The 25,777-nt window shown below is 42.0% G+C and overlaps 1 protein-coding gene across 1 annotated transcript in view; it reads left to right on the forward strand.

Annotated features, from left to right (window-relative positions):
- mfng (MFNG O-fucosylpeptide 3-beta-N-acetylglucosaminyltransferase) overlaps positions 1-25,777 on the forward strand; it is a 40,478-nt gene continuing 14,701 nt past the window's right edge. The window contains exons 1-4 of the mRNA XM_050045639.1: positions 1-724; positions 13,543-13,588; positions 14,139-14,241; positions 17,944-18,097. Coding sequence (XP_049901596.1) covers positions 341-724; positions 13,543-13,588; positions 14,139-14,241; positions 17,944-18,097 — 687 coding nt within the window. The 5' untranslated portion in view covers positions 1-340. The remainder of the gene's footprint in view (positions 725-13,542; positions 13,589-14,138; positions 14,242-17,943; positions 18,098-25,777) is intronic.

The raw sequence follows: 25,777 nt of genomic DNA on the forward strand, positions 1-25,777 counted from the left end.
GCTGTGACAAAGTCAGATATATCCGAGTGGCAGCGGCTTATACACAGAAAATGAGAGGAGATCAGCCTTGTCATGCAGCTGTAAGGTCTTTAAACAGGCGATAAAAAGTGATAAGGATTATTAAATTACTCTGATAGTCAGTCTTCAGTCATGAAAAGTGTTAGTTAATTAATGAGGAACAACGGTTGTTCTGTTATAAAGAAGGAAGACGCAGGAGGTGATGGAGGAACCGTCACGAAATTAGACCAAAAATAAACGAACATGAGGATTTGAAATGAGAGGACCAAGAAAATGGTTTTCAGGTTTTATGGAATTTAAATAGGCTAACTTTTTTTCTACGATGCAGAAGAGATGGATACGCCGGAAGTTGCCTGTCTTGATTTTCACCTTCTTCATCATTCTCTACGTGGATTTTCAATTACGCACCAGCAGCCTGCCCAGACTCAGTGCGGCTCACTATCCGTATCCCGGTGCGCTTCACCGCTCCATCCAGCAGGCTCCATCCCCGGCCAAGGACGCACAGAACCCGGCGGGCAACAGCAGCAGCAGCAGCAGCAGCGAGGACAGAGGACACCCGGCCTCTGATGATGGTACAGGTGCACATGTCACGCAGCCGAAACTGAAGCTGGAGGACATCTTCGTCGCTGTGAAGACCACCGGGAGGTTCCACAAGACGCGTCTTACGCTGCTTTTGGAGACGTGGCTCTCCAGAACCAAGGCGCATGTGAGTGTGTGTTGGGTCTGATCTGTTATGCGCTGCTTTAAAAAGGCTTACATATCACAACAGCTGCTGCTGTCACCTAAAGCCACCTGCATTTCACCTAAAGACACCCGCACCTAAGTCACATATGTCTTAGTCAGAGCAAACTCTCTCTGTTTATATTGAATTATGTCTATATGTTTAAGAAAAGAGACCAAGTGTCAGCTGAACACTTCACCAGAGATTATGATGAAACTCCTGAACCTGTTTAGAGTCATACATTTATTAGATGTATGGGTCTCATATGTGTGTGTATATATATATATAAATATATAGGCTACACATACACACACACACACACACACACACACACACACACACACACACACACATATGTAGGCCTATAAGAAGACATGTGGTGTAGGCTTGATGATGAAATGAAAACATTCATTTCCTTCCTGCTTTAAAGCTGCAGATCTGATGATTGTTTAGTTGCAGAGTGATGTGGTTGGTCAATTTTACTGGCAACTATCCTGTTAGAGTTACACACAGATGAAAACATGTAGAGAGAATCATCAGAAACAGGCTCTATTTGCTCCCTGCAGCCTGTTGAAACCTTGGTGTCTAACTTTAACCAGCTTTCTTACCTCCATCTGTGACATTTAGGTATTGCAGGGACATAGATGAATTTTTCAGACCCAAAACATAACAGTCATCACAATGTAAGGGTATGGTTTGGTTTAAAGAAACAGTGTGTAAGATTTAAGGAGATTTGGTGTTGTCTAGCGGCAAGGATTGCAGATTGCAACCAGCTGAAACTTCTTCCTATTAGAATTTCTTCAGTGTTCATTGTTTAGGAGGTTTTTACCAGGAGCCGAATTATTAGTAGTTTAACGTTACAAATCATAGTTTCTCTGATGCTGTTTGGCATGTCGGATATGAGTTAGCCTAGCATCTGCTAATGAGTGCTCACCTTTTTTCCAACCCAGTCTCACTCGAAAGTTGCCCTTTTACATCGGCATGATACGCAGCCGGTCGCTGTTACAGTTTAACGGTGCTTGGCGGCGTCAGGGGGAAATGCGGCGGGACAAGAATGAAGGTTAAGGTGGTGAAAGTCCAAGTAGGGCGGGCAGGAGGGGTGGTGGATGGGTCCAACAAACACCGACTTTCACCTGCAGTGTTCGCGTCCCGTAAAATTATAAAGCCAAACCCTGTTCTTTTTCCCTAAACCCAACCATGTGCGGTAGTTGTTGGAGGGAAAAAAAATGTTGATTCGGGTTGTTTTACTGACATAGTGCATTTATTTTGAAAGAGATTATATGTAAACAGTGAATTTCCTGTGAAAACGGAAGTGTATTTTGAAAGAAGTCAATGCATGTAACAGGCAGAACTTGACACGGCGTCCCAGAACGTCAACAACCAACACACCCAGGGTACCTTGCACATCGTATCTGAACGTGGAAGGTCCATGACCAAACGTAAATATGTGACGAGTTCTCTCGCAAATCAGTGTTTTTCTGATGCTGCTCAGCATTGAGGGGCTTCGAACTACAGTAGCCATCATGAAAACACGAATGACCCTATCTAGAGCCAATGTTCGGCTTGTCCATACTGGGTTACTGTAGAAACATGGCGGTGCAACATGGCTGACTCTGTAGATGAGGGCCTGCTCCCTAGATATGATCGGCTCATTCTAAGGTAACAGAAACAGTTCTTTCAGAAAGCCTAATTATCCACTAAACAAAATGTCCTTATTACATGATGATCAATTTCTGCCATTATACTCCCTAAATTCTACACACTGGACCTTTAAAGACTCCAGTGAAGGCAAGATTGGGTGTTTAGGTGTCACGAGTGAGCTTTTGAGACTCAGAAACACATAACCTCGCAAACTTGTTGAACGCCTTGTCTGTAGAATAGCTGTTATTTTGCCATCAGTCCAGTTCAAAAGGTTTTATTACAGGGCATCCAACGATTTTCATCACACAGGAGTTCTGATATTGAGTGCTGAATTTCAGGCAGCAGTGGCCCATTTTTTTCTCCCCGTCTACTCTTTCAGTATACTTATTGTTGAAGTCAGAGGTGCTTTATTCACATGAAATACAAAATCACGCACTGTAGGCTGGCTGGCATTTTACTCAAGCTCCCAGCAAGGCTTTGCCAACCACAGTTGTATCTGTGACTGATGAGTGGCTCGTCCAAACAGCATCTCTGATCTATAGAGGCTTGGTTCGTCCAACCTGGCTGGTAAAATCAGAGTTAATCTTCAGAAAAAATGCATGTGAAGAATTCTGAGTTGGTGGAAACGATGATTGATTCACAGGGTTGACAGTACAGTACAGCACAGGATAGATTCAGTTATATTATTGATTCCATGTTGTGGTTCATGGAACAAGAGTTCATTTCATTTTATTAAAACAAGTGAAACAGATGGACAGTGGTCTTCGGAGGGAGCGTTTAGCTTTTAGCTTCTTGTTTTCAAAGAAACTGCTGATTTAAGAGAAATGATTTTGAGAGTGAAAGAGGAAGACACTGATAGTGTATTCCTCTTTCTAAATGTGAAGGCAAAACACAAGATTGTTCCATGTTTGCTTTGGGTAATGATCTGATGCATTTGAGAATACACACACACACACACACACACAAACTGACCAACTATACACATTAACCCACAAAGATATAAGCATAGATGTAGTAATACAGGAACACACACACACACATACACACACACACACACAGGAAGCTGTGCAGGCAGGTTGTCTGGACTGAGGGGAAGCAGCCAGCGTGTAGCAACGCTGTTAACAATACTAAAACGGAAGCTGGTCATAGAACAGGAAGTGGAGAGGCAGATTGCAGAACAGAACGAACCTCATCTTACTCTTACCCGCACCCACACACACTCACAAACATACACACACACACACACAAACACACACACACACACACACATCACAAGACTGTCCATTTCTCAGGGTGAAAAGTCATTTCTAACCAGCGCGGCAGCTTCTGTTACTACACAGCTAATCTGCTCAGAGCCGGAAACAGAAGTGCGAGGACAGAAACTGTTCTCTAAAAAGTGTTTTTTTTTCGGTCCCCAAGATGATCTAGGACCCCTGGGTGCCTTGAATCATATTGGTGGAGATACACTTGTTTTTAATGGCTAAATATGATCATCAGAGGAAAGGTAAACACGAGTACACAACCATGCTAGCAGTTATATGAGACACAGTATTACTTTGAGCTAAATGTCATAACAATCTTTTGTTTCCAATTAGGACTGGGCGATATGAACATGATATATGTTCATATGATATAACAATATCCAAAACATAAGACATTATCTAGTCTCATATCACAGTATCAATATAATATCAATATTTTGCCCAGCCCTGTTTCCAATGCTGACATAATGTTGTGATGATGTTTAGCAAGCACGGTGGAAACCACTTAAAGTGATCACATCCAATTTCTCTCAATAAAACAAGTCTCCAGGAAGCTTATGGCTGCTAGTCATTACTGCTAGTGTTAGAGACAACTGCACACAGGGAAAGCACCCGTGGTTGAAACCGCCCACGTGCAGTGGATTGATAATGCCCACACAGACAAAACAAAAAGCATAGCTGAGTCTGATGGGATGGTACTTTTTTTGCAGATATTTTGTCATAAACCAGAGTATTGGACTATAATTTTGCCCTAATAGTGGCGCTATAGAAGCAAAGTCACAAAAGTAATGAGGGTTCATCTTCTGGGAACGATGAATGTCTGAGCAAAATTTTGTCACATTCCATGATGGAGATGTTATTTCACAGGATAAGTACAAGTTTTGACCTGGTGGTGGCGCAAGAGGAAAAGTCAGAGAATCACCAAAGTCATCCTTAAGCCCAGTTCAGACCAAAGATTCACGATGAGAGGAGCTGAAACACTACTCTACTTGCAATGCGCTGTTCTGTAACATTCTAAAAACATGCCAGTTCACACCAATGCAACTTGATGAAGCTGTGCATCATCTCTATGCAACAACTCTCTGTGCTTCAGGCAATGTTACGATCTAAAAACCAGTCGCTGGTGGTATGACCAGCAGAGTTTAAGGTGACACCATCAGGCAGCTTGAGTCGAGTTTAGAAAGCCAGCTGACACCGCTGCAACTTCTCTCTGCAACGTTCTAAAACACTTTAGTCAGTCATTGGTCTGAACTGGGGTTTAGGATTCATCTGCTGGGCAACATGAATGTTTGCATGCAATTTCATGGTAATCTAGCTGTCGAGATAGTCTGGGACAAAGTGGTGGACTGACCTGCTAAACAGAAAAATTTAGTTCAGTGTCAGCTGTGGTGAATTAAAGAAGGTTTGTTTTCAGTTTCGACTACTTGGCTGCATTCCCATATCTCGCTCTGGTGGCTGTGTTTTCTAATCAAATGTTGTTGAATGTTAATGTCGAAGACTTGCAGTGTTTGGCCTCAGAGGAGCAACAAAAGGCTATTTTTTAAGTTACCTACTAAACCATTAATGTGCTGCAAATAAAATCTTGTGATTGCCCTTGGCTTGAATCCCCGAAACAACTGGATAATTCTAAACAGATAAAGTGACGAAATAAATCAATGATTTTCTGTCTTTGCTCAGGTACTCATCAAAGTACCTTCGAGGCACCTCAGAACCCCCAAGTCAAACAAGGTGAAGGTCCAGATGCCAGATTTGAAAGCCAGAATCCCATCACATGGGCACAAAACCTGTGAAGTAGTGATCAAAAAACCTTATCAAGATATATTGCCGTCACTTTGTGCCATGGGGCAGTACAAATCTTACTTAATGTCCCTTCAACAGCGTAAAAAACAAGCTGAGATTTATGCATGTCTGCCTGACCTCAGTGAAACGTCCTCTCAAACTTTGTTTACGAGACTCTCCATGCTGACAGTCTGCCATTTTTGCTTCCCAGCCCAGGTTGACTGATTTCAGTGCAGGTAGTTTAGTTTGAGTTATGATCAGAGGAGAAGAAACAGTGATGGTGGAACGTTCTAAGGGTTTTACTGTGGTAGATGTTGGTGGTGGTTGTCTTGGTGATTGTGGTGAGGAGAATTGATCGAGGTATCTTATTACTCCTCCTGCTCCAGTGATGGAGGGAGGGGTGGACAAAGGTGAAAGTAGATGAGTATTAAGAATTGATGGATGAGATGATGCAGCCTCTTAAGAGTGCAGTAGAGATATGATTATGGAGATTAGTCACTTTAATGTAGACACACACAGAGTAAAAATCACTCACCACAAAAACACACACTTTCATGATTTAATTCATAATTTGCTGATGAGTAATTAGTAAAGTAACGTCATCACTTTTCAATGCATTGTCATGACAACAGAGCAAAGACCCATCCTCTGACGAACGTCATGAGATGAGTTTTAAATCCCTGGAAGAAAAAAATCTGCAAGCTCATGTTTTATTTCCTTTGGCCATGGGCAGATTGTGAGGCAATGGGCCCCTGGGCACAGATATGCAAAGTGCCGCACCACCTCTCGTACATAGAAGCAAGACACACAGACTTTGTGCTGGTTTTACCTCTTTATGTTGTTGTTGTTTTGCGTCTTGTCATTTTGTGTTTCTTCATGGTTGTTATTCCACTTTTTATATTGCAGTTTCTTTGCATCTCTTTGTGGTCTTTTGTTGTCTCTTCCTGGTCTGTACGTGTTCATTTGAGTGACATTTTGCAGGTGAGGACCAAGGGGCCCCGCTGACACTTTGGGCTCCTGGGTCTGTGCCTGGTAGGCCCGTTCAGTAATTCATCCGTTGCTCTGGCAGATGCATCTTGTTCCACTCTTGTGAAAACAGATGTCCATCTGACCTGATCCACTTGAGCTGCATTTCCACCTTGTTGTACCTTGTTGCCATTTTCAGAGCAAAAAGAATAGGCTGGATTGAGATGGATTGGTTTGTGCACTGAGTCCTTGTCAGGCAAGAGCAAGGGTTTGGTGCTGCTGGAGCGCACAGGAATGATGCTCTGCCATGTTTTTTCTCCAAGTAGGAAATACATTTTGCAGTTTACATAATCTGGTTCAAATTCATAAACATTTTTCTAAACATTTAAAGATCCAATCTTTACTAAAACACGTCATCCTAGAGAGACAGTAAAAACAAATGGAATAGTTTGAGTCGTCATACTGACATTTAAGGTGTGTTGATTGATTCATGTTGTCAATTCATGCACTGAGTAACATGCAAGAAAACATTTGGCTTAAAAAATTGCAGGTAGCTGTCAACGGTAGCCTTTGAACAGCAGGGTTTCATCAAAGATATTGCATTACAAGCTGTGCCAATGGTATGAAATAGTATACACTTACGTTCTTTTAAGTGAGTACCGTGGCCACTCGTTTTATCTGCTAGCTTAATATCTGGTATCAACCGAGTACATGATCTATAAGTTGCTGTCAGATCTCGCTACAGTGTGTTGCTGAGATGGAGACAAGTCTTGAACAAAGTTCATTTTCTCCTAATTGTCTGAAAAATCGAATTCGAATGTTCGTGAGGTATGTGGCTTGTGAAAAAAAGGTTCCAGTATTTACTTTGGTGACTTTGGGGCCAAAGAAAATGTGCTCACGTTCACTTCTCCCACTAGAATGAATACAGCAAGTCACATAAAGGGGTGAAAGAAGTGAAACCCACTTGACACAGATACAGGCAATGACTAGTGAGCCAGTGGTCTCTGGTTTTGATCTCAGGTCTAAGTCTATATGTGAATTAGTCTGCCAATGCTAGGTTAGGAAGAAACAAAAAGAGGACCCTTTAGAGGACCGCTTAGTCAAGATGTTTTTGTTAAACTAAGCCTAGTTGCAACCTGAAACCTAAAGCCAAGTGCTAACCCAAACATTAACGACTTTTACCAGTAGACAGGAAGTCCCCACGACTTGAGTGTATGAGTAGTTTCTGTTCCCATAACAGGCCCTCTCCATCACTTCAGCATAGACATAAATACCATGCGTTATATTGCCCCTACCCAAACCATAACCGCAAAACCAAGTCTGAACAGCCTTTTGAAGAAGCAGGGACTGGCCTCACTTTTAAGGTCTAAAACCCAAAGCCCCACATAGGTAGGAGAACAAGAACAAACATACACATCTGGAAGAAACAGCAGCTCTATCGCCCTCTACTGGATGGCTGCAGAACGATTGCCGGCCACAATTTCTCCTGTCTGTCCCACTGTTACCTTTCTCTTGACCATCAAAAGTTCATGAAATCAGAAAAATCAGAAATCTCTCTATCAATCCTATAAAATAAAAGGCAGCTCGCTTTTTGAAAAGGTACCTCTGGAATATATTTTTACTAATCTCATCATGTAATCCAGGGATTAAAGTCATTAGCTGGAGCTGCCTGTCAGGCAGTCTGGAAAGCTTCTCTCTCACTGCATGTCTCTTATTCATGCTGTCCATGTGCTCTCTCTCAGACAAACACACACACACACACACACACACACACACACAAGCTGAAAAATGTTTATCATGCATTCAGTGTCTCTCTCTATCGTGGGAAGTTCAGTTTGACACCCTAATCGCGTCGCACTCTAACCCGACTATCTCCTCTTTTCCTATCTCTGTCTCTTTAAAACTCACCCACCCACACATACGCACGCACGCACGCACGCACGCACGCACGCACGCACGCACGCACACACACACACACACACACACACACACACACACACACACACACACACACACACACACAGCTGGTTTAAGTCACATCTCTTGCCTTCCCTGTCATTTCTAATTCACTTGATATAAAAACAATATATTCATGAGTTTGTGAATCACATTTATGTTGCATTAATTCTATTTTGTCTGTAAATTCTGCTGCCATCATTTTAAATATAGGCTTATGGGGCGTCGGTGGCTTGGTGGTAGAGCAGGCACCCCATGTACAAGGCTGTTGCCGCAGCGGCCCGGCTTCGAATCCAGCCTGTGGCCCTTTGCTGCATGTCACTCCCTCTCTCTCTCTCCCTTTCACACTTGTCTGTCCTATCAATTAAAGGCTTAAAAATGCCCAAAAAATATCTTTAACAAAAAAAAAAAAATATAGGCTTAAGCAGTTATGTATCCTCTTTCCTCATACTTTTTCATTTTCATATATCTATGTGAGGGTAATATATCACGAGTGGTAGAATAGAGCGTGAGATGGATCGATGGTTTGGTGTGGAGTCCACATTGATGCGGGTACTGCACCGGACCGTTGTGGTGAAGAGGGAGCTGAGCCAGAAGGCGAAGCTTTCGATTTACTGGTCCATCTATGTCCCAACCCTCACCTATGGTCATGAGCTCTGGGTAGTGACCGAAAGAATGAGATTGTGGATACAAGTGGCTGAAATGAGTTTCCTTCGTGGGGTGTCTGGGCTCAGCCTTAGAGATAGGGTGAGGAGCTCGGACATCCGGAGGGAGCTCGGAGTAGAGCCACTGCTCCTTCGTGTTGAAAGGGGTCAGTTGAGGTGGTTCAGGCATCTGATCAGGATCCTCCTGGGCGCCTTCTGCTTGAGGTGTTTTGGGCACGTCCCACTGGTAGGAGGCCCCGGGGCAGACCGAGAACACACTAGAGTAATTAAATATCTCATCTGGCCTGGGAACGCCTTGGGGTCCCCTAGGAGGAGCTGGAAAGTGTTGCTGGGGAGAGGGACGTCTGGGATGCTTTGCTTGGCCTGCTGCCCCTGAGACCCAGCTTCGGGTAAGCGGATGAAAATGGATGGATGGATTTGTATGTGATGTTTTGGCGGCTTGGTGGTGCAGTGGTTAGCATTGTCGCTTCACAGCAAGAGGGTTCCTGGTTTGGAACAATAGGTGAGCGATTCGAATACTGGGTTGGGGCAGCCTGTCTGTGCCAAGTTTGTATGTTCTCCCCGTGTCAGCATGGGTTTTCTCCTGGTGCTCCGGCTTCCTCCCACAGTCCAAGGACATGCAGGTTAACTGGTGACTCTAAATTGTCTGTAGGTGTGAATGTGAGTGTGAATGGTTGTCTGTCTCTATGTGTCAGCCCTGTGATAGTCTGGTGACCTGTCCAGGTGTACGCCACCTCTCGCCCAATGTCAGCTGGGATAGGCTCCAGCCCCGCCATGATCCCCAACAGGATAAGATGAGGTTATGGAAAATTAATGAATTAATGAATATGTGATATTTTCAGATAAACAGTTTTTCTTTTTGTTTTTGACCTCCCCTCCAGGTGTTGTCATGAATCCGTATTCTGTTTCTAGATGGGTGTGTGAGCATAAAATAGTAATCCAAAGATGTCAGGAACTTAACTGTATTCACATTATAAGTTTGTTGATATTTGAGGTCATATGCAGAATTCGTATCCCTTATTTGCGCAATTATTTTCTTTCTCTCTGTTACTCTCAGTGTTTTATCTCAGTGTGTCAGATCTGAATATGATACAGGCCTGTATGTTGTCGCCACTTCAACAGAGCTATTTCAAAACGCTTTAAAATGTATGTTTGAAACATCTTTAGAATTCTCGTTTTCCAGCCAAAACTCAGAAAGACACATTAATACGTTTCTAGGAGCTGAATAAAACATGAGTTACGGGTTGTGTTTATCTTATCTAACGGATGATTTGTTCCACTCTGAGGTTATTTAGTGTCTGCCTGGCAAAGGAAGTCGAACACACCGCATGGTTCAGCCTGAGGGGCTGTGGAGATGGAGTGTGACGCAAAGGTTGCCTGTTTAAATCCCATGGTGCAAACCTGCTCAGTGTCAGTGACTCATGCACTATAAAGATTTCTCATCTTTCGTTTGAAGTCTGCTACATGAGACTGAGAAACTGAGGCAGGATTCCAACTGGTTGTGGAATTTCTTAAATGTCTGTGAATTTTAGAGGAATTTAAAGTGATTTTGCATTTAGAAAAAATCCATCCATCAGGACAAATGTACTGTAATATATGTAATATTACAGTACATTTGTCCATGGAAGTCTGCAAATAGACTGCATATGCATGCATTTATCCATTGAGCGATAACATTTGAATCTACAGCTCAACCTACGTTTTTATATCTTCAGATTGATTTTGCTTATGAACTCATTTTTATCCTCTGCCAGGGTTATTTTATGTGTATTTGTCTTTGCAAACTTGTTTGCCACATAAATCCCTTGAGAAATAAATAAAGAAAATTAAACTGAAAAAACATGTACTGTTTAAATTACATATTACAATATTATGTATTTCTACAACTACATTTTTTATTACTGCGTTTAGTAATAGTTTTTCATGGTACATAATGGTATGTTTTGGCAGCACTCTCCTTTTAGATTTAAGAAACTGTAAACATAACTATCATATCATCACTATCACTATCATCACTGAACTCAACAGGCTTGTATTTTGGACAGGCCTTTAATTCCCTTCACAAAAAAATGATAATCAGCAAAGATGGGAAATATAATCAAATTGTTTATTTGAACCAGCATGAATATTACTTGTATAAAAACTAGGCTTTAAATAACATCAATTATGAATCACTCATTTGATCTAGCTCTGACAATACAGGGCATCACAGAGAGAGAAAACGTTATGACACTCTTTTCATAGGATTCGTTTCAAGGGTTACAGCACCCGGCATACTGACACACCACTTTATCCTGTTAAAACAATATTCACAGCGTGGATTAATTTTTATGAAAAACCCCTTTGATTCTTTTGATCAGCGGACCCTCATGGACTTCAGGAATTTGAATAACTCACTCACTGGGTAATCAAGGAATGGGCACATATTCTGACTTTATAGCCCTATTCGGACGGGATTAGTTAAACGTGGAGAAGTGGTAGAGTATTTATTACCAGGGATTTTAGTTCCGTCCGAACGCGCCATGTCTGTAATCATTACGGATAATGTCAGTAAAAATTACGACGACTTTTACCTTCTGTAACACGGATCGGAGAAGATACCTCGGATAATATGAATCCCGTGCGAACGCGATCCTCTGTAAAAATGAATGTAAATATTTTGTCACGTCCTGTTTACAACCATTTTTGTGTTTACAACTAGTTTTACGCGTTTTTCGATGATGGAGGCGCTTGAAGAAGCGTTCGGTGTCATGATAGTGGACATTCTTCTAATGATGGCATAGCCCTACGTGGGAGACCAATCAAAAAGGTCGAGAAGAAAGCACTTCTCAGAGCCATGAGACTTCTGGTTGTGTTAGGTAGGCCTAATATAAATCCATATTGCTAATCGTTGTGCACACAATCCTGATCATGGGCAATATTTCATATTGGGCTAATCATTACTTATTATTATCCTTCAGCTGATGCTTACAGGAAGCAACGTAGCACGCACATGCCGTCAGGGAGGTGACACCAGGGCGCAAACCGAGTTACCACTCCCATCTCTGGTAGAATTACGGAGACTTCTTGTCACGTGTGAATCAGACATTTATATTACAGACATCCTGTAGTAAACTGACATTAGTCCACATCCTTATGAAAAAACTAATCCCGTCCGAATAGTACTTATGGCAGCTTCAGAGGAAGGGAGTCCCCACTTGTTTTTTCTACATGCTGGTAAATTGGAATGAATTACGGTCTTCTCTGGTGCTCATGGTTTCGGTAAAATTAACTGAACAATTGAGTTTTGGAGAATCTAACCGAGCTAACGATGTGTAACAGCTGGCAGCTAACTAAGATTAGCTCAAGTGGGTAGCCAACAACATGGTTTATAGATCCAAAAAACTTCTATAGAAATAAACTGCTTGGCAACCAGACCAGGCGTCTAATTGAGACAGGCCTTTATTGGTCAAAATGTGCTCCCACACCGGGCTTGTAAAAGAGACTGGGCGTTGAATTGGGACTGGGCTTTTAATTGAAGCTTTATGCTATGTGAGCTAGCTAATGCCAAATCACCGTGCAGCACTTGTCCGTAACGGGGAGGTGAGCTACTTAGCTAACATTTATGTCCTATTGAAACATATTGGCCAATTAGTTGTATTATTATCCCAAGTGTATGGGCATTCTTGTGGGCTACAATGGATCGATTTGTAATTTTGTTTGTTTTCGAGCAAGAGAGTCTGACATACCGTTCACCTCAGAAACCACAGTGGTGAGGGTGCAGAGGGTGATGCCAATGCACCTAGCCATGCTACAACTACTGCTGTCTGAATTTAGCAGCTGCAGGCAAGGGCAAACAAGAGAAGATCCGAACATACTCTGAGGATTGTCTCAAGTGCAACTCAGTTTTATATGTTGATTAATATAGTTTAATATACATAGTAGGGGTCTCTGCTCAGTCTCTCTTTGAGCTAAAGGTCCTGGGCCTGAAAAATGTCAAAGACCACTGATTTAGATTATAGAAATTAGTAAAATAAAACTGAATCTGCAGCCTGAGAGCTTCAATAGTAGAGTGCTTTTACAGTTTTACACCACCAGAGGTCAGTGTTGTACCAAAGATCTGTCTATGTGGTGTAAGAACAGGCTGTGAGGGCTGTGAGAGGAGTATCACTAAGATGTTTGTGAGTGTGTGTGACTCCAGACTTATTTGACTCATATGTCTGCCGAAGAACAAATTGACTCTGCCATATAGCGCTCTGTGGACTTCTTTGGATCATAAATGTGTATTAGTGTGTGTGTGTGTTTGTTCTGTGTCGGCGTGCAATGACTAATTTTTTAGCTCACAGTGGGGAACCTTGTTTTTGTCACATCGAATTTGCTCCTTTAAAAACAATATTGATCCTGTGTGTGTGTGTGTGTTTGTGTGTGTTCAGTCCTTAATGAAGGTGCTTTCAGGACGTTCTGTTAGAGATGTGTAGAAGAAGAAGATGGAAATAATCAAAGCTGGTGGATTTAAATCCCCTTACTTGTCTCTCTCTTTTTTCTTTTTGTCTAGACTTTCATTTTCACAGACACGGAGGATGAGGATTTACGTTCGGAAGGTAAGCAGCAAACAAGTCTCAAATTTAGATTTAGAAGTACACACAGTATGGACAAAAGTATGTGGACATATAATTTGTGTTTTTCAAAGTTACGGCTAGTCCCCTTAACTGAAGCTTTTTATGGCTCTGTGCATTTCTAATTTTGCTCTGGCCTTCCTTTATTCTCTTCCTCCCTCTCATTTTTCTCTTCTCTTCATCCTATCCCTTTCCTCACAATCTCCCCCCCCCCCCCCCCCCCCAGCAGTAGGAACCCATCATTTGCAAATAAATCTAATTTACATCCTCTGATTATAATAGCCAAACTTGGTTAGAAAATACTATATAACATACTTGTCAGTACCNCCCCCCCCCCCCCCCAGCAGTAGGAACCCATCATTTGCAAATAAATCTAATTTACATCCTCTGATTATAATAGCCAAACTTGGTTAGAAAATACTATATAACATACTTGTCAGTACCCACAATATAATCATGTGAAACACCTTTGAAGCAGAGAAAATCCAGTTGTATAACTCAAACACACATCCCACTCCCTCTGTCTCTCTTCCAGGTTATAACATGGTGGTCACAGGCTGCCAGTCAGATCACAGCCAGCAGGCTCTGTCCTGCAAGATGTCTGCCGAGTACGACGGCTTCATGGCCTCTGACAAGAGGTGAGACACATTAAAGTCCATCTATCACCCTGCCCACACTGGATTTAAAGATCGGATTAAGATTACAAACCTTAATGATCACCGCGGGGAAATCGGGCTGTCACAGCAGCAGGTGGTGAAAGGAGAAATCAAAGAAGTAAATAATCTTCTAGGGTTACATAAGCATAAATACACCGGTGAGAATCACTACGGTTTAATTACAGAGGTAATATTGGAAATCCTTTGTTTTTATTTTGTCAACATGTTTGTTGTCGCTGCTTGCACAGTATTTCCACAGGTCACTTGTCATTCAAACAGTGTGGGCAAAACAGAGGGCCTCCTTCTCTCTCTTTGCAAACTGATTACTTGCACCAAATGCCAGGCAGACAAAGTTAGCGTCTAACAAGTGAAAATATTGGAGCATTTAGCAGCTGAGGAGTGAAATGTTTTCTCAGAAGTTAGTGGAGACCAAAAACAGAGCTGAAAAGAGACAAATATTGGACTTACATTAGGAAGATAGGCAAACTTAGTTAGTGAACAGCAGCCTGTTGGTTTAGGGATGTGTTTATGTCTGTTACCCATTTTGAATGTTATGACTTGATTAAAGGTCCAGTGTGCAGGATTTAGGGGGGCTATATTGGTAGAAATGGAATACACTATGATAAGAATGTTTTCTCTAGCATATAATAACCTGAAAATAAGAATCTTTGTGTTTTCGTTACCTTGGAATCAACAGTTTATATCTACATAGGGAGCAGGTCCTTGTCTACAGAAATCCCCATGTTGCCACACTGTTTCTACAGTAGCCCAGAATGGACAAACCCTGGCTCTAGATAGGCTCATTCGCATTTTCTTGTCGGCCATCGTAGTTAGCGGCTGTGCGTTGAAAAAACACTTTGGGGAGGAGGAGACCTCTGCGGATAATTCCGCTCCCGGTAAAAAAAACCCTGAATGTCTGGATCAGAAATAAGGTGAGCACACATTAACAGGTGCTGGGCTTGCAGCCTGTCTCTGACATGCCAAACAGCATTGGAGAAACATTGATTTGCACGTGAAATTGCTTTATTCAGTGTTTTAACCAGTTTTAATCAACTGATCCATTTGTTTTGGAGCGGAGGAGACCTCTGTGAATAATTTGGCACCCTGTGAAAAATTCCTGAACCATAAAGACTGAAGGAATTCAAATTGGGAGAACTGTCTGCTGGTTGCACTCTGCAATCCTCACCACTAGATCCTCTTAAGTCTTACACATAGACTGTAAAATAATGGACGTAGCTACAGTGACATCACCCACTGGCTTCTGGACTCTCGTTTTGAAGCCTTGAGTTCGGCATTTCAGCGGCTGCCATCTTGCTTTTTTGGAGCCAGAAGTGACCATATTTGGATGAGAGGGAGGAGCTGTGGAGGAGGGAGGGGTGGCTCTGACTGAGAAGCCGAGGGCAGTATTGGCACACAGCCTGTGACTCAAAGCAGCTACGCCCTTAATTATGTGTAACTTTAAGCCTTAATAAAATGTAAATAGATGAGTTATAGAAAAATTCACTGCTGTACCGTCGTAATGAACAGGGAAGTAAACTATGAAGACCAGAACCATTTTTTGTACCAGGCTGTAAACATATTTATTTCTGCTGTAAATTTGAGCATTTTAACATATTGACTCTCTGGAGCCACCCTCAAGTGGCCATTCAAAGAACTGCAGCTTTTGACATCTCAATGGGGGCTTAAGTTTTTAGTCCAGAAGGTTGATGTTTGGTCCTACACACTGGACCTTTAAGTGATCATTAATAGTGGCTATTTGTGTCATAGATATGGGTTAAAACACCTCTGCTACACCGACTAGTCTGTTCAGAATGTTGTCAACCATTGAATACCCGTTGGCACTTTCATCAGGTCTTGGAGCACAGACTACGTGGTAGGTTTAGAGAAAAACATCATGGTTTGGCTAAAATAAGTATGTTGAATGATGTATGTCGCACATAAGTGCTATACATCATCTGAAATACTTAATTTGACATACATCACATACTTAGAATATTTCACCGCTGACTTTTTTATTTTTTTATATTGGACACACTGGGTCTTCTGGGTGAAAGTCTGGTGTGTGTTCCGACCATCACCCTGACCGACGTCTCATGCAAGCTTTCTCACTCTTTATACTGTTGCTGTTATGTCAGCGGACTCTCTTAATTGCTGCATACCAATAAACATGGCTGTTTAATGTGCTAATAATGGCATTCCGAACATTATAGTCACTGTAGCAGGACTCTGATAACCACTACTAATTTCATTGAGTGATAGCATTTGAGGGCGGCACGGTGGTGTGGTGGTTAGCACTGTTGCCTCACAGCAAGAGGGTTCCCGGTTCGATCCCGGGTGTGGGAGTCCCTCTGTGTGGAGTTTGCATGTTCTCCCCGTGTCAGCATGGGTTCTCTCTGGGCCACACAGTCCAAATTGATAACTCTAAAATGTCCATAGGTGTGAATGTGAGTGTGAATGGTTGTCTGTCTCTATGTGATAGCCTGGCGACCTGTCCAGGGTGTACCCTGCCTCTCGCTTAGCCTGGCGACCTGTCCAGGGTGTACCCTGCCTCTCGCTCAATGTCAGCTGGGATAGGCTCCAGCTCCCCCGCGACCCTCAGGAGGATGAAGCGGTTAGAAGATGGATGGATGGATGGATGGATGATAGCATTTGAACCAGGTGATACGTTAGTGTTGTTATGATAGTTTGTTTCTGCTGCCCCCAAGTGGCCAAATAAATGGATGCAGGTTTATCTTAACCCATTTCCATAGCGATCATAAAAACATGACAATAAAAGAAAAGCATGATTTTGAGAAGGACACATCATGTATGAATTACATCACACACTGTGAGTGATTTGGATTATTTTTTGACTTGGTTTCAACTCACGACACTGAGGCTTGAGGCTGCCGTACATCATATTGGACAATGTGTTGCTGATACTCAGTCGTAATTTTGATTTGTGGAAAATACAATGAGGCTCAACAGCTTGTGTTTGGTGTGTGACTAAGGCTTGGACCGCTGTCCTGTCATTAAGATGGCAGGCAAAATGAAAGAGCGTTTCAGTTTGGTTCCAGGGCCCACTTTGTTATTTGGACTGAAAGGGACGTGAGGCTGTTTAGTTTGGAAGAAAGCCTTTTCGTGTTGTTGGGCAGCCATTAGGATGGCAGAGGAAACAATACAGCACTTCCGTTTTGTACCAGCAGCTTTGTCATTTGGACGCTGATGTTGTAGTAAAAGTCTGTTTGGTTTGGAACGAGGCTTCGACATCATGTCCAGTTATTCAGGTGGAAATTAAACAGCTTAAACACTCACAGAATATTACAGTGGATTTCATGTTATGAGGACAACAGGAAATTTGGACGAACGGAGGAAGGCCGGAGTGCTGTTGTTTTTCCTGTATTTTTTCTTTTACTCTTTTGGAAGGAAGTCTTTGAAGTCTATTTTACAAATAAGTTTGTATCTGCGATTTATACATGGATATGATCCCCAGCTGATCACCCTTGAACAAGGAAGCCAAGGATTATGACCTCCTCCCCAAATACAACCATTGTTTGCTTCATCTATGGTAGTTAAGGCAATGGTCAACTTTTGAGAGCTGTGGAAGAATGAAACTAGAAAACTGCAGAGATGAGTGGAGAAGCTCAGACCATTATATTTTAACTGTATCATTCTTTTCCTGTCCTTCCCTCTGTGGCTCCTCAGGTGGTTTTGTCATGTGGACGATGATAACTACGTGAACCCAGAGGCTCTCCTCTCCCTGCTCTTGGCCTTTCCCCAGGACGGCGACATCTACGTGGGCAAACCGAGCCTGGACAAACCCATCACTGCACATGAACTGCTGGAGGGCAATGCGACGGTACTATACCACAGTGTTTCTTCAGTGTAACCCACACAGGAGCTTCTTTTCATAGTGAAGCTTGGCAGAGCTATGCTAAGTACTCACTGAGGTCATCACTCATGACATCAGATGAACATTTCTTTTTTCATGGTAAACAAACAGATACACTTTGGTTGGTTTTATACTATAAAGCACTTCCACGTGGTATTTATAGCATGCATGTTTTTAAAGGGACAGTTCACCCCACAATCAAAAATACATATTTTTCTTCTTACCGTTAGTTAGTTTATCAATCTATATTGTTTTGGTGTGAGTTGCAGAATGTTGGAGATATCAGCTGTAGAGATGTCTGCAATCTCTCCAATATAATGGAGTTAGATTCAGGGGGAAGAGTGCATCTACTCATGGCCAGAGGCTTGTGCTCGTGACAGCAAGATTTAAACATTAAAAGCGCCATCCTCAGATGAGTCTGTAACATTAGCTAGCTCGTGGTGCTAGGTGAGCGAACAGTAGATGCACGCTTCCTTCTGCACAATGATTTGGTAGAAAGAAAACAGATCCTCGATGGAGTTCCCTGGCTAAACTGCACACAACAAGGCGTGTGGATTGACTGGGCCATGATTTCTGGGAAGTTTTTCCAAATGTATTTTTTGGCCCTTTGAGCACCACAAGCTGAGTGCCATCTAGTTCCATTATATTAAGGATAAGGCGGACATCTCTATGGCTGACATCTCCAACAGTCCGCAACCAACACCAAAACAATCTAGAGTGATGAACAGCTCTACAGATAAGGGGAAAAATATGTTTTTGAAAGGTTTTTGAGGTAGACTGTCCCGTTAAGTCTCATTCAATAGCATAACAATGCCTGCACACCAACCAAAAAATAAAATTAGAATTAATTAAATATATAGGCAATATAAAAAGATGACAAAGTTGAGAAAAACAGTTTACAAAAAAAGACAATGATCTGGACACAACTTACAGAGCATGTAATTCTAGAGACTTAAATATGCTATCAAACAAACAGCAGTGGCCAATCAGGAGACAGGCAATCTGGAAATCCATCGGTAAAAAACCCCAAAAAAAACCCTTTTTTTTTTTTTCCTTTACCTCTTGAGGCACAGCCCGGAGTTTTTCGACTAGCGGAAGTGCAGGGGCCTCTGTGATCGCTCACGCCTTTCACTTCCGGCGGTGCCCCCAGGGAGTCGCCGTGTTGTTTACAAATACTTCAGGTAGAAAACCAGCAGAGTTTAGCTATATATCACATTTTTCACGTCACTATATCACCGTGTAGATAATCTGATGTTTGTTAAGTCTATAAACACAATGACTGAACAAACGTTACTATTTCAGTGTGCACGTTTTGTAATTAATAACATGGTTATCGTAGATTAGCTGGGCNGCTGGAAAAAATATTTTTTTCACATTAACAAGACGGCGTTTTGGGTGGAGCGGTCGCCATGGACGCGGAGCTTGCTGTTTCTGTAGGTACACATTTCCTGGGGACACCTGCACGTCTCGGCCACGCCCCCTCCATTGTTATTGGCTAAAGCGCAGCATCGTTCAAACTCAAAGCTCCGCCCTCCCCCCCTCTCTAGTCGTCTTTCACACAGGGCTGCCGACAGATTCTACAATGTAAATTGCAGAATCTGTCTTGAGAGCTTAGGAGACAGGTGGTAAGAGGCACAAGGTGTTTTCCATGAACTCATTAGTTAGCGTGTTGTGGTCACACTTACAAGGATACCAGACAAATCATTGCCTCAGTGTTTCCCCAGAGCTTTTTATCCCAGCAGGATTGTAAAGGCCTCTGAAACAGCGTTTGCACCACAAGCGCACTGAAACTCCTCTGAAACCCATACTGAATTTAATTGAGTGATAACTCCGTAAGGCAGGGTGACCCCTCTGACATACATCACTTTCTTCAATGGATCTCCACACATTTATTTTTTTCTTGCTGTCCTGCCTCTGAAGGTGTTTCACCTCCTTTTTCTGTCTTGAATTCCTTCCTTCTTTACACTGAAACTTCCAAACGGCCTGTCCTTGCTGGTTTCTGATGCAGCACTGTGGAAATAAATAAACCCTCAAACCAAACTTAAGTCCTTCCCTGTAGCCTGGGGACAGGATAACTGCTGCCACTCAGAGCTACACATCCCAACGTTTTAGTTTTCTCACTCCTCAACCATTTCTTCTTCAAAGACAGTGTCCCAAAATATCCAACATAATCACTCTTAACATTTAAAAACAACTAAATGTAGCAGTTCAAAGGTCAAAGGGCATTTTCAATGGATATTTTGAGAAATAATCTTAACCTTGACTTGTTGTCCAGTTTACAGTGTCAGCATTTTTGAAGCATTTTTAGACCTTCTCCAGTTGTTTCTCATGAAATATGCTTCTGTTTATAAAAATGTGTAAATTCACATCAACTGCAGTCAAATTTAGATTCACAGGGCATGCAAGAAAAGAACATGTACCCATTAAAACCTCATTAAATCTACTCTCTGCACTGTATGTGGTGAACAACTGACTGCTGTGAGCGTATATCATTTGAAGATCCACCCTTCACTGAATAAAATGAAAAAAAAAAAAGTTTTCCTCCCATATTCCTTTAATGTAACACACTCAAAAATTAATACTGATCATTGAATGGACCAGCTGTTTGGGTTTATCTCCCATATTATAGTGGAGTCACCCTGGTGGAGACACTTCGGCTGGCCACTTCGGCTGAAATCTGTGTAGACTGAACAAAGTGTGCTTTAACCCTTTAAAAACAGACATCATTTTTTTCATGATCCTGTGTATCTCGATCTAAAATAAAAACCATTACACATTTATTTTTTTCCAGCAGAAAACAAAGGCTTCTGTCTTAGTGTCATCACATCATACCCTTGTGCTGACATCATGTGTGGTGTGAAAATAAGAGCAGTGAGTGACTATCAAAACCTTTGCATGCCATTACACTCTGCCCATAAAAATGAGCATATATTAAAAAAACTACATAATTTACATAGTTAAAAAAGCTTGTGTTGAGTGTTTGGAAATATTTAGTTCATGTTGCCACATTTAGAAATTGTTTGAATCAAAATGTTTTGTGTGTTTATTTTCTAAAATTTAAATAAAACAAAAAAAAAATCGGAATTTTGCATTTTATAAAAAATTATGACACAATTTAAATAATTCCATCAATTATTATGGAATTGGTCAATTATTATTGACTTATGGAGCCTTTTAGCTTAGGTTGTACAGATTTTATCGACGCATTCAAAATAAGCAACTTGAATTATGGCATTGTTGTTGTATGCCTCCGCAAACCTGTCAAGTTGCACTCACAGTTTACATCAATGTCTGTGAAAACATGGATGCCTCACACACATCTTCCCCCCGACAGCACATATGATGTATACAATCAGAACAGTTTCAAGGTGGATGTTGAGTAATGGCCAGAAAAGTGTTTTTGCAGAATATTATGATGTCACAGTGAAACTGACCGTTGCCATTTGGATATAAAATGTCATGACTTTATTATTATATCCTGTTAGACATTTGTGTGAAATTTTGTCATAAGTAGCATATAAAAAAGTCCAAAAACACGTTTTGTGAGGTCACAGTGAGCTTGACCTTTGACCATCAACCACCAAAATCGACACAAGTCAAAGTGAAGGTTTGTGCCAAATTTTAGGAAATTCCCTCAAGGTGTTCTTGAGATATTGCATTCACTAGAATGCGACAGATGCAAGGACTCAATGACCTTGACCTTTGACCACCAAAATCTAAGTGGTTCATCCCTGAGTCCAAGTGAACATTTGTGCTAAATTTAAAAATAAATCCCTCAAGGTGTTCTTGATATATCAAGTTCACAAGAATGGGACAGACAAGATCACAGTCACCTTGACCTTTGAAGTATGACCACCAAAATCCAATCAGTTTATCATTGAGTCCAAATGGATGTTTGTGCCAAATTTGACAAAAATTTGACAAAATTCCCTCAAGGTGTTTTTGAGATATCGCAAACAACAAGATATCGTGGACAACCCAAAAACATAATGCCTCTGACCATGGTCATCGCGCAGAGGCATAGAAAAACCAGTATAGGCGATGGTGGACCATTTCTGTTGTAGAGTTAATGAAATTACAATATAAACATCCAAATAGGTCGTATCAGTCCAACTCGCTGCAGTTTAAATAAATGTTATCAGAACTGAACAGAACTAGAGTCATGGTGAAAACTTCAAAAATAAAACCACATTACAAACGTTCTTGTTCCTCTGCCCGTCTTTCCTACCTCTGTCTATCCGTCCATTGCTCCTCGTTCCACGCCTCATTTCTTCTTTCCTCTCTTTTCGATGCTCTGTGGCTCCACCGAGGACACTGATGAACTGTAAAACAAAGCTGAGGTCTCCTCTCATTGGTTTTGTGCCAAGATGCAGCCCGGCCAGGTTAACCACTGCCATTCAAAAGCCATACTGTCCAAATCCATACTTTATTTTCACTCTCATCAGCCCTGAAAGGACATGAGGGGTGGATGCAGCCAGGGATGGATGAAAATCTATGCATGTATATATGTACAGAAGTACAGGAAACATGTAGGTCCATGGCTTTTGTTCACATGGTAAGGGATCTTCGGACAGTAGTGATCAATGAGTGATTAGTGTCTTGTTGGAGGTATTGATTGGTGGTTGTCAAACCACAGGAGGTCGATAGTTTGTTTTTGGAATACACAGGCAGCTATTTACAGGTGTGTGTGTGTGTGTGTGTGTGTGTGTGACTGAGTTCACGTGCCTTACAGTAGAATTAATGCTCCCACTGAGTTAAAGAGCATCCTGATTCCAGAGAGCTCTCTGAATAGCATGTCATCCCGTCTCTCTCCCTCTCTCCATTCTCCCTGCCCTTTTCAATCTCTGTCTCTCATCTCTTGGAATTACTCTCTCCATCTCCCTTGTGTCGCGTTCTCCACTCTGATTGCACCCATTTACACTGAAAAATAGATTTTTATTTATCTTTGCTTCCTAACTCTTTCCTTCACTCTCTTCCCTTCCTCATTTCTTCTGTTCCCGTTGCTCTCTTTCACTTCTCTCTTTTCTTCCTATTTTTCATCATCTCCATCCCTCGCCGGGGTTGGATGGGTGACGGAGGAAACAAAAACGAATGTCAAGCTCCCTCTCTGTCTCCTCCTCTCGTTTTCTTACATCTCGCTGACTATCTTTTTCGATTTCCTGTCACCATTGTGAGGCTTGAGAGGTGGATGAGAGAGGGGAAAAGAAAGGGATGGAAAGAAGAGAAAAAGTTACAAAATGAATGAACTTTACAATAAAACAAAACATGGGATATTCAAAGAGAAAGACTCAAAGGAAATCATAGGAAAGGAAATGGAAGCAAAGTAAAGTAATGGCCTTTAACACAAAAGGAAGGAAACAGAAGATAAAGATCCACAGGAACGAAAAGGATAACGAAGAAATTAAAAGGAGGAGGATAATAAGGAGGGGTAACAGATGTCCAAAACAAAACAAGGAAGGAAATAGAAAAGAAAGAACATAAGGAAATGTCAAGAAAGGGAATGGAAAGAAATGGAGAACAGAAAAGTTAATGCAAGTAAGGGAATAAAAAGGAAAAGAGAAGTGTAAAGGAAATTAAAATTGGTAGAGAAAAGGCAAACAGAAGAAATCAACACAGCAAAGTAATTGAAAGAAAGACTGTAAAGTTGAAGACAATGTTTGAACAGGATAAAGAGAAATGAAAGGGAAGGAAATTAAGGCAGAAGATACACAGCATAGCAAAAGGAAAGTAAAGGAAAGAAAACACACAGTCAACTTATTTCTTCTGTAACTACAGCCTGGCCTATAAACTTTTATCCTGACTGCTGTGACTGAGGATCCTTTCACAGATACCTGGACTGGTCTCAACATTCAGACTTTGTAGTTTGATCCATGCCACAATTACAGGCATGAAACCTTCCCTGGACCACTGTCTGAACCAACAGCCAAACCTTAGGGGGCTTTCACACCTTCCCTGTTTGGGTCGCTTCAATCAAACTCAAGTTTGTTTGCCCCCTAAGTGCAGTTCATTTGAGCAGGTGTGAACACAGCAATCGCACTCTGGTGCGCACCAAAACAGCCGGACCGAGACCTTGTTGAAGAGGTGGTTACAAACAAACTCTGGTGCAGTTGGTTTGTGGTGAGAACGTGTTCCAACCTTGATCTGAACCATCTGCAGTCACATTACGTATTAGACCTTAGATAGGAGTTGTGCAAATTTGCAGGAAAGCCCAGTCAGTCTTCTTTCAGCATTGGCAAAATCGGGGAGTGCAGCAAAATGCCGCCTAACTTCTTTTGTTTATACAGAATGCGCCTTTTTCGGGTGAGCAAGTAACAAAACATGTAGCTCAGTGTGTGACGTAAACAGTGACGTGGGAGGGAAGCCACGGCTGGTCAGTCCTTCGGTGATTCTCTCGTAAGTCGGCCCGTTCTTCACCGTTCCCGTCATCTGATGGTTAATGGCCTCTTCATTTGCGAGGACAAGGAGGGCGCGCAATTCTTTGTCTCCCCAGTTGCTGATCTTTACAGTGTCTGTCAGGTTTGTGTTTCCCTCTTGCTACTAGCTGCTCGCTAATTCCTGCTATCAGCTGTTTCCTGTTTATCCACCGCCAGTGGCTCGCACCTGCGGCGTCATCAACAGCTCCTCCCACAAGTCATCAACAGCTCCTCCCGTTGCAGAAGGCCGCCTCGGTCTGTTTAAACTGAAAGGGTTCCACCAATATGTCTACCCTACGAGGCGGAAAATTGGGCACCTCGGATCAACTCGCCAATCCGGCTCTGTGTGTCTAAACGCTCGCAGCTTGCCGGCAAAATGGCCCAACATTCGTCAACATCTGCCAACATCTGGCAGTGTAAAAGGGGCTATTGATTGGGTGATTCGGACTAATTACAGAAAGTTCTGGCAGGCTGTGTTTAGAGCCGGAAAAAGGAAAAACAGCGCAGCAAAACACAATGTGCTGCAGTAGTGCATGGGGAGAGGAAATCAGACGACTTTGTAAAGTGTAAGTTGAAGAAAACTCACAAAAATTCAGACATTCCTAAATTATTTTCCGAGAAGATGAGAAAAAGAGGATGCGAGAGGGAACAACGCCACCTGAGGATCAAGAAACTGCTGCAGCAGTATACAAAGGTGCTGCTGGTAGTTACCAGGGGGTGGAATGATATATTGATCTGGATCGATATATCAACTCAGTGATCAATGATCCAATATAATCAGTACAAGGTGAAATCTTTTTATCCATATGCCCATCTGTGCTACTTTTCCATCCAAGCACACCTCCTTCCTAAGCATTCAAACAGTGCTAGTGGCCTGGCACCAGGCAGACACTAGTAAGCAGTCAAGAAAAAGACCATGCGGCTATTTACTGATATCATTTCATTTTGATCATGGGCCCTTGAATTGAATCTAATCATATCGTATCATGGTAGAAACTGTGATATCAGCAAATATGGCATTATTGTCCAAATAATCAATATGATATCAAACCGTGACTAGTAGTGACGCCATGCTAGTAATATTATAGCAGCAATGAAATTAATCTGTTCACTCATTTTTCTTAATTTAAACTACATTATACAACAGTTAGTTCCGGCCCTGCAATCTGATTGGTCGAGAGACAGTAAAACCGTGATGATATTGGAGTACAACATCACGGTTATTTCACTGTGT

Source organism: Epinephelus moara, chromosome 5, assembly GCF_006386435.1.
Source record: "Epinephelus moara isolate mb chromosome 5, YSFRI_EMoa_1.0, whole genome shotgun sequence".
Taxonomy (NCBI): Eukaryota; Metazoa; Chordata; class Actinopteri; order Perciformes; family Serranidae; genus Epinephelus; species Epinephelus moara.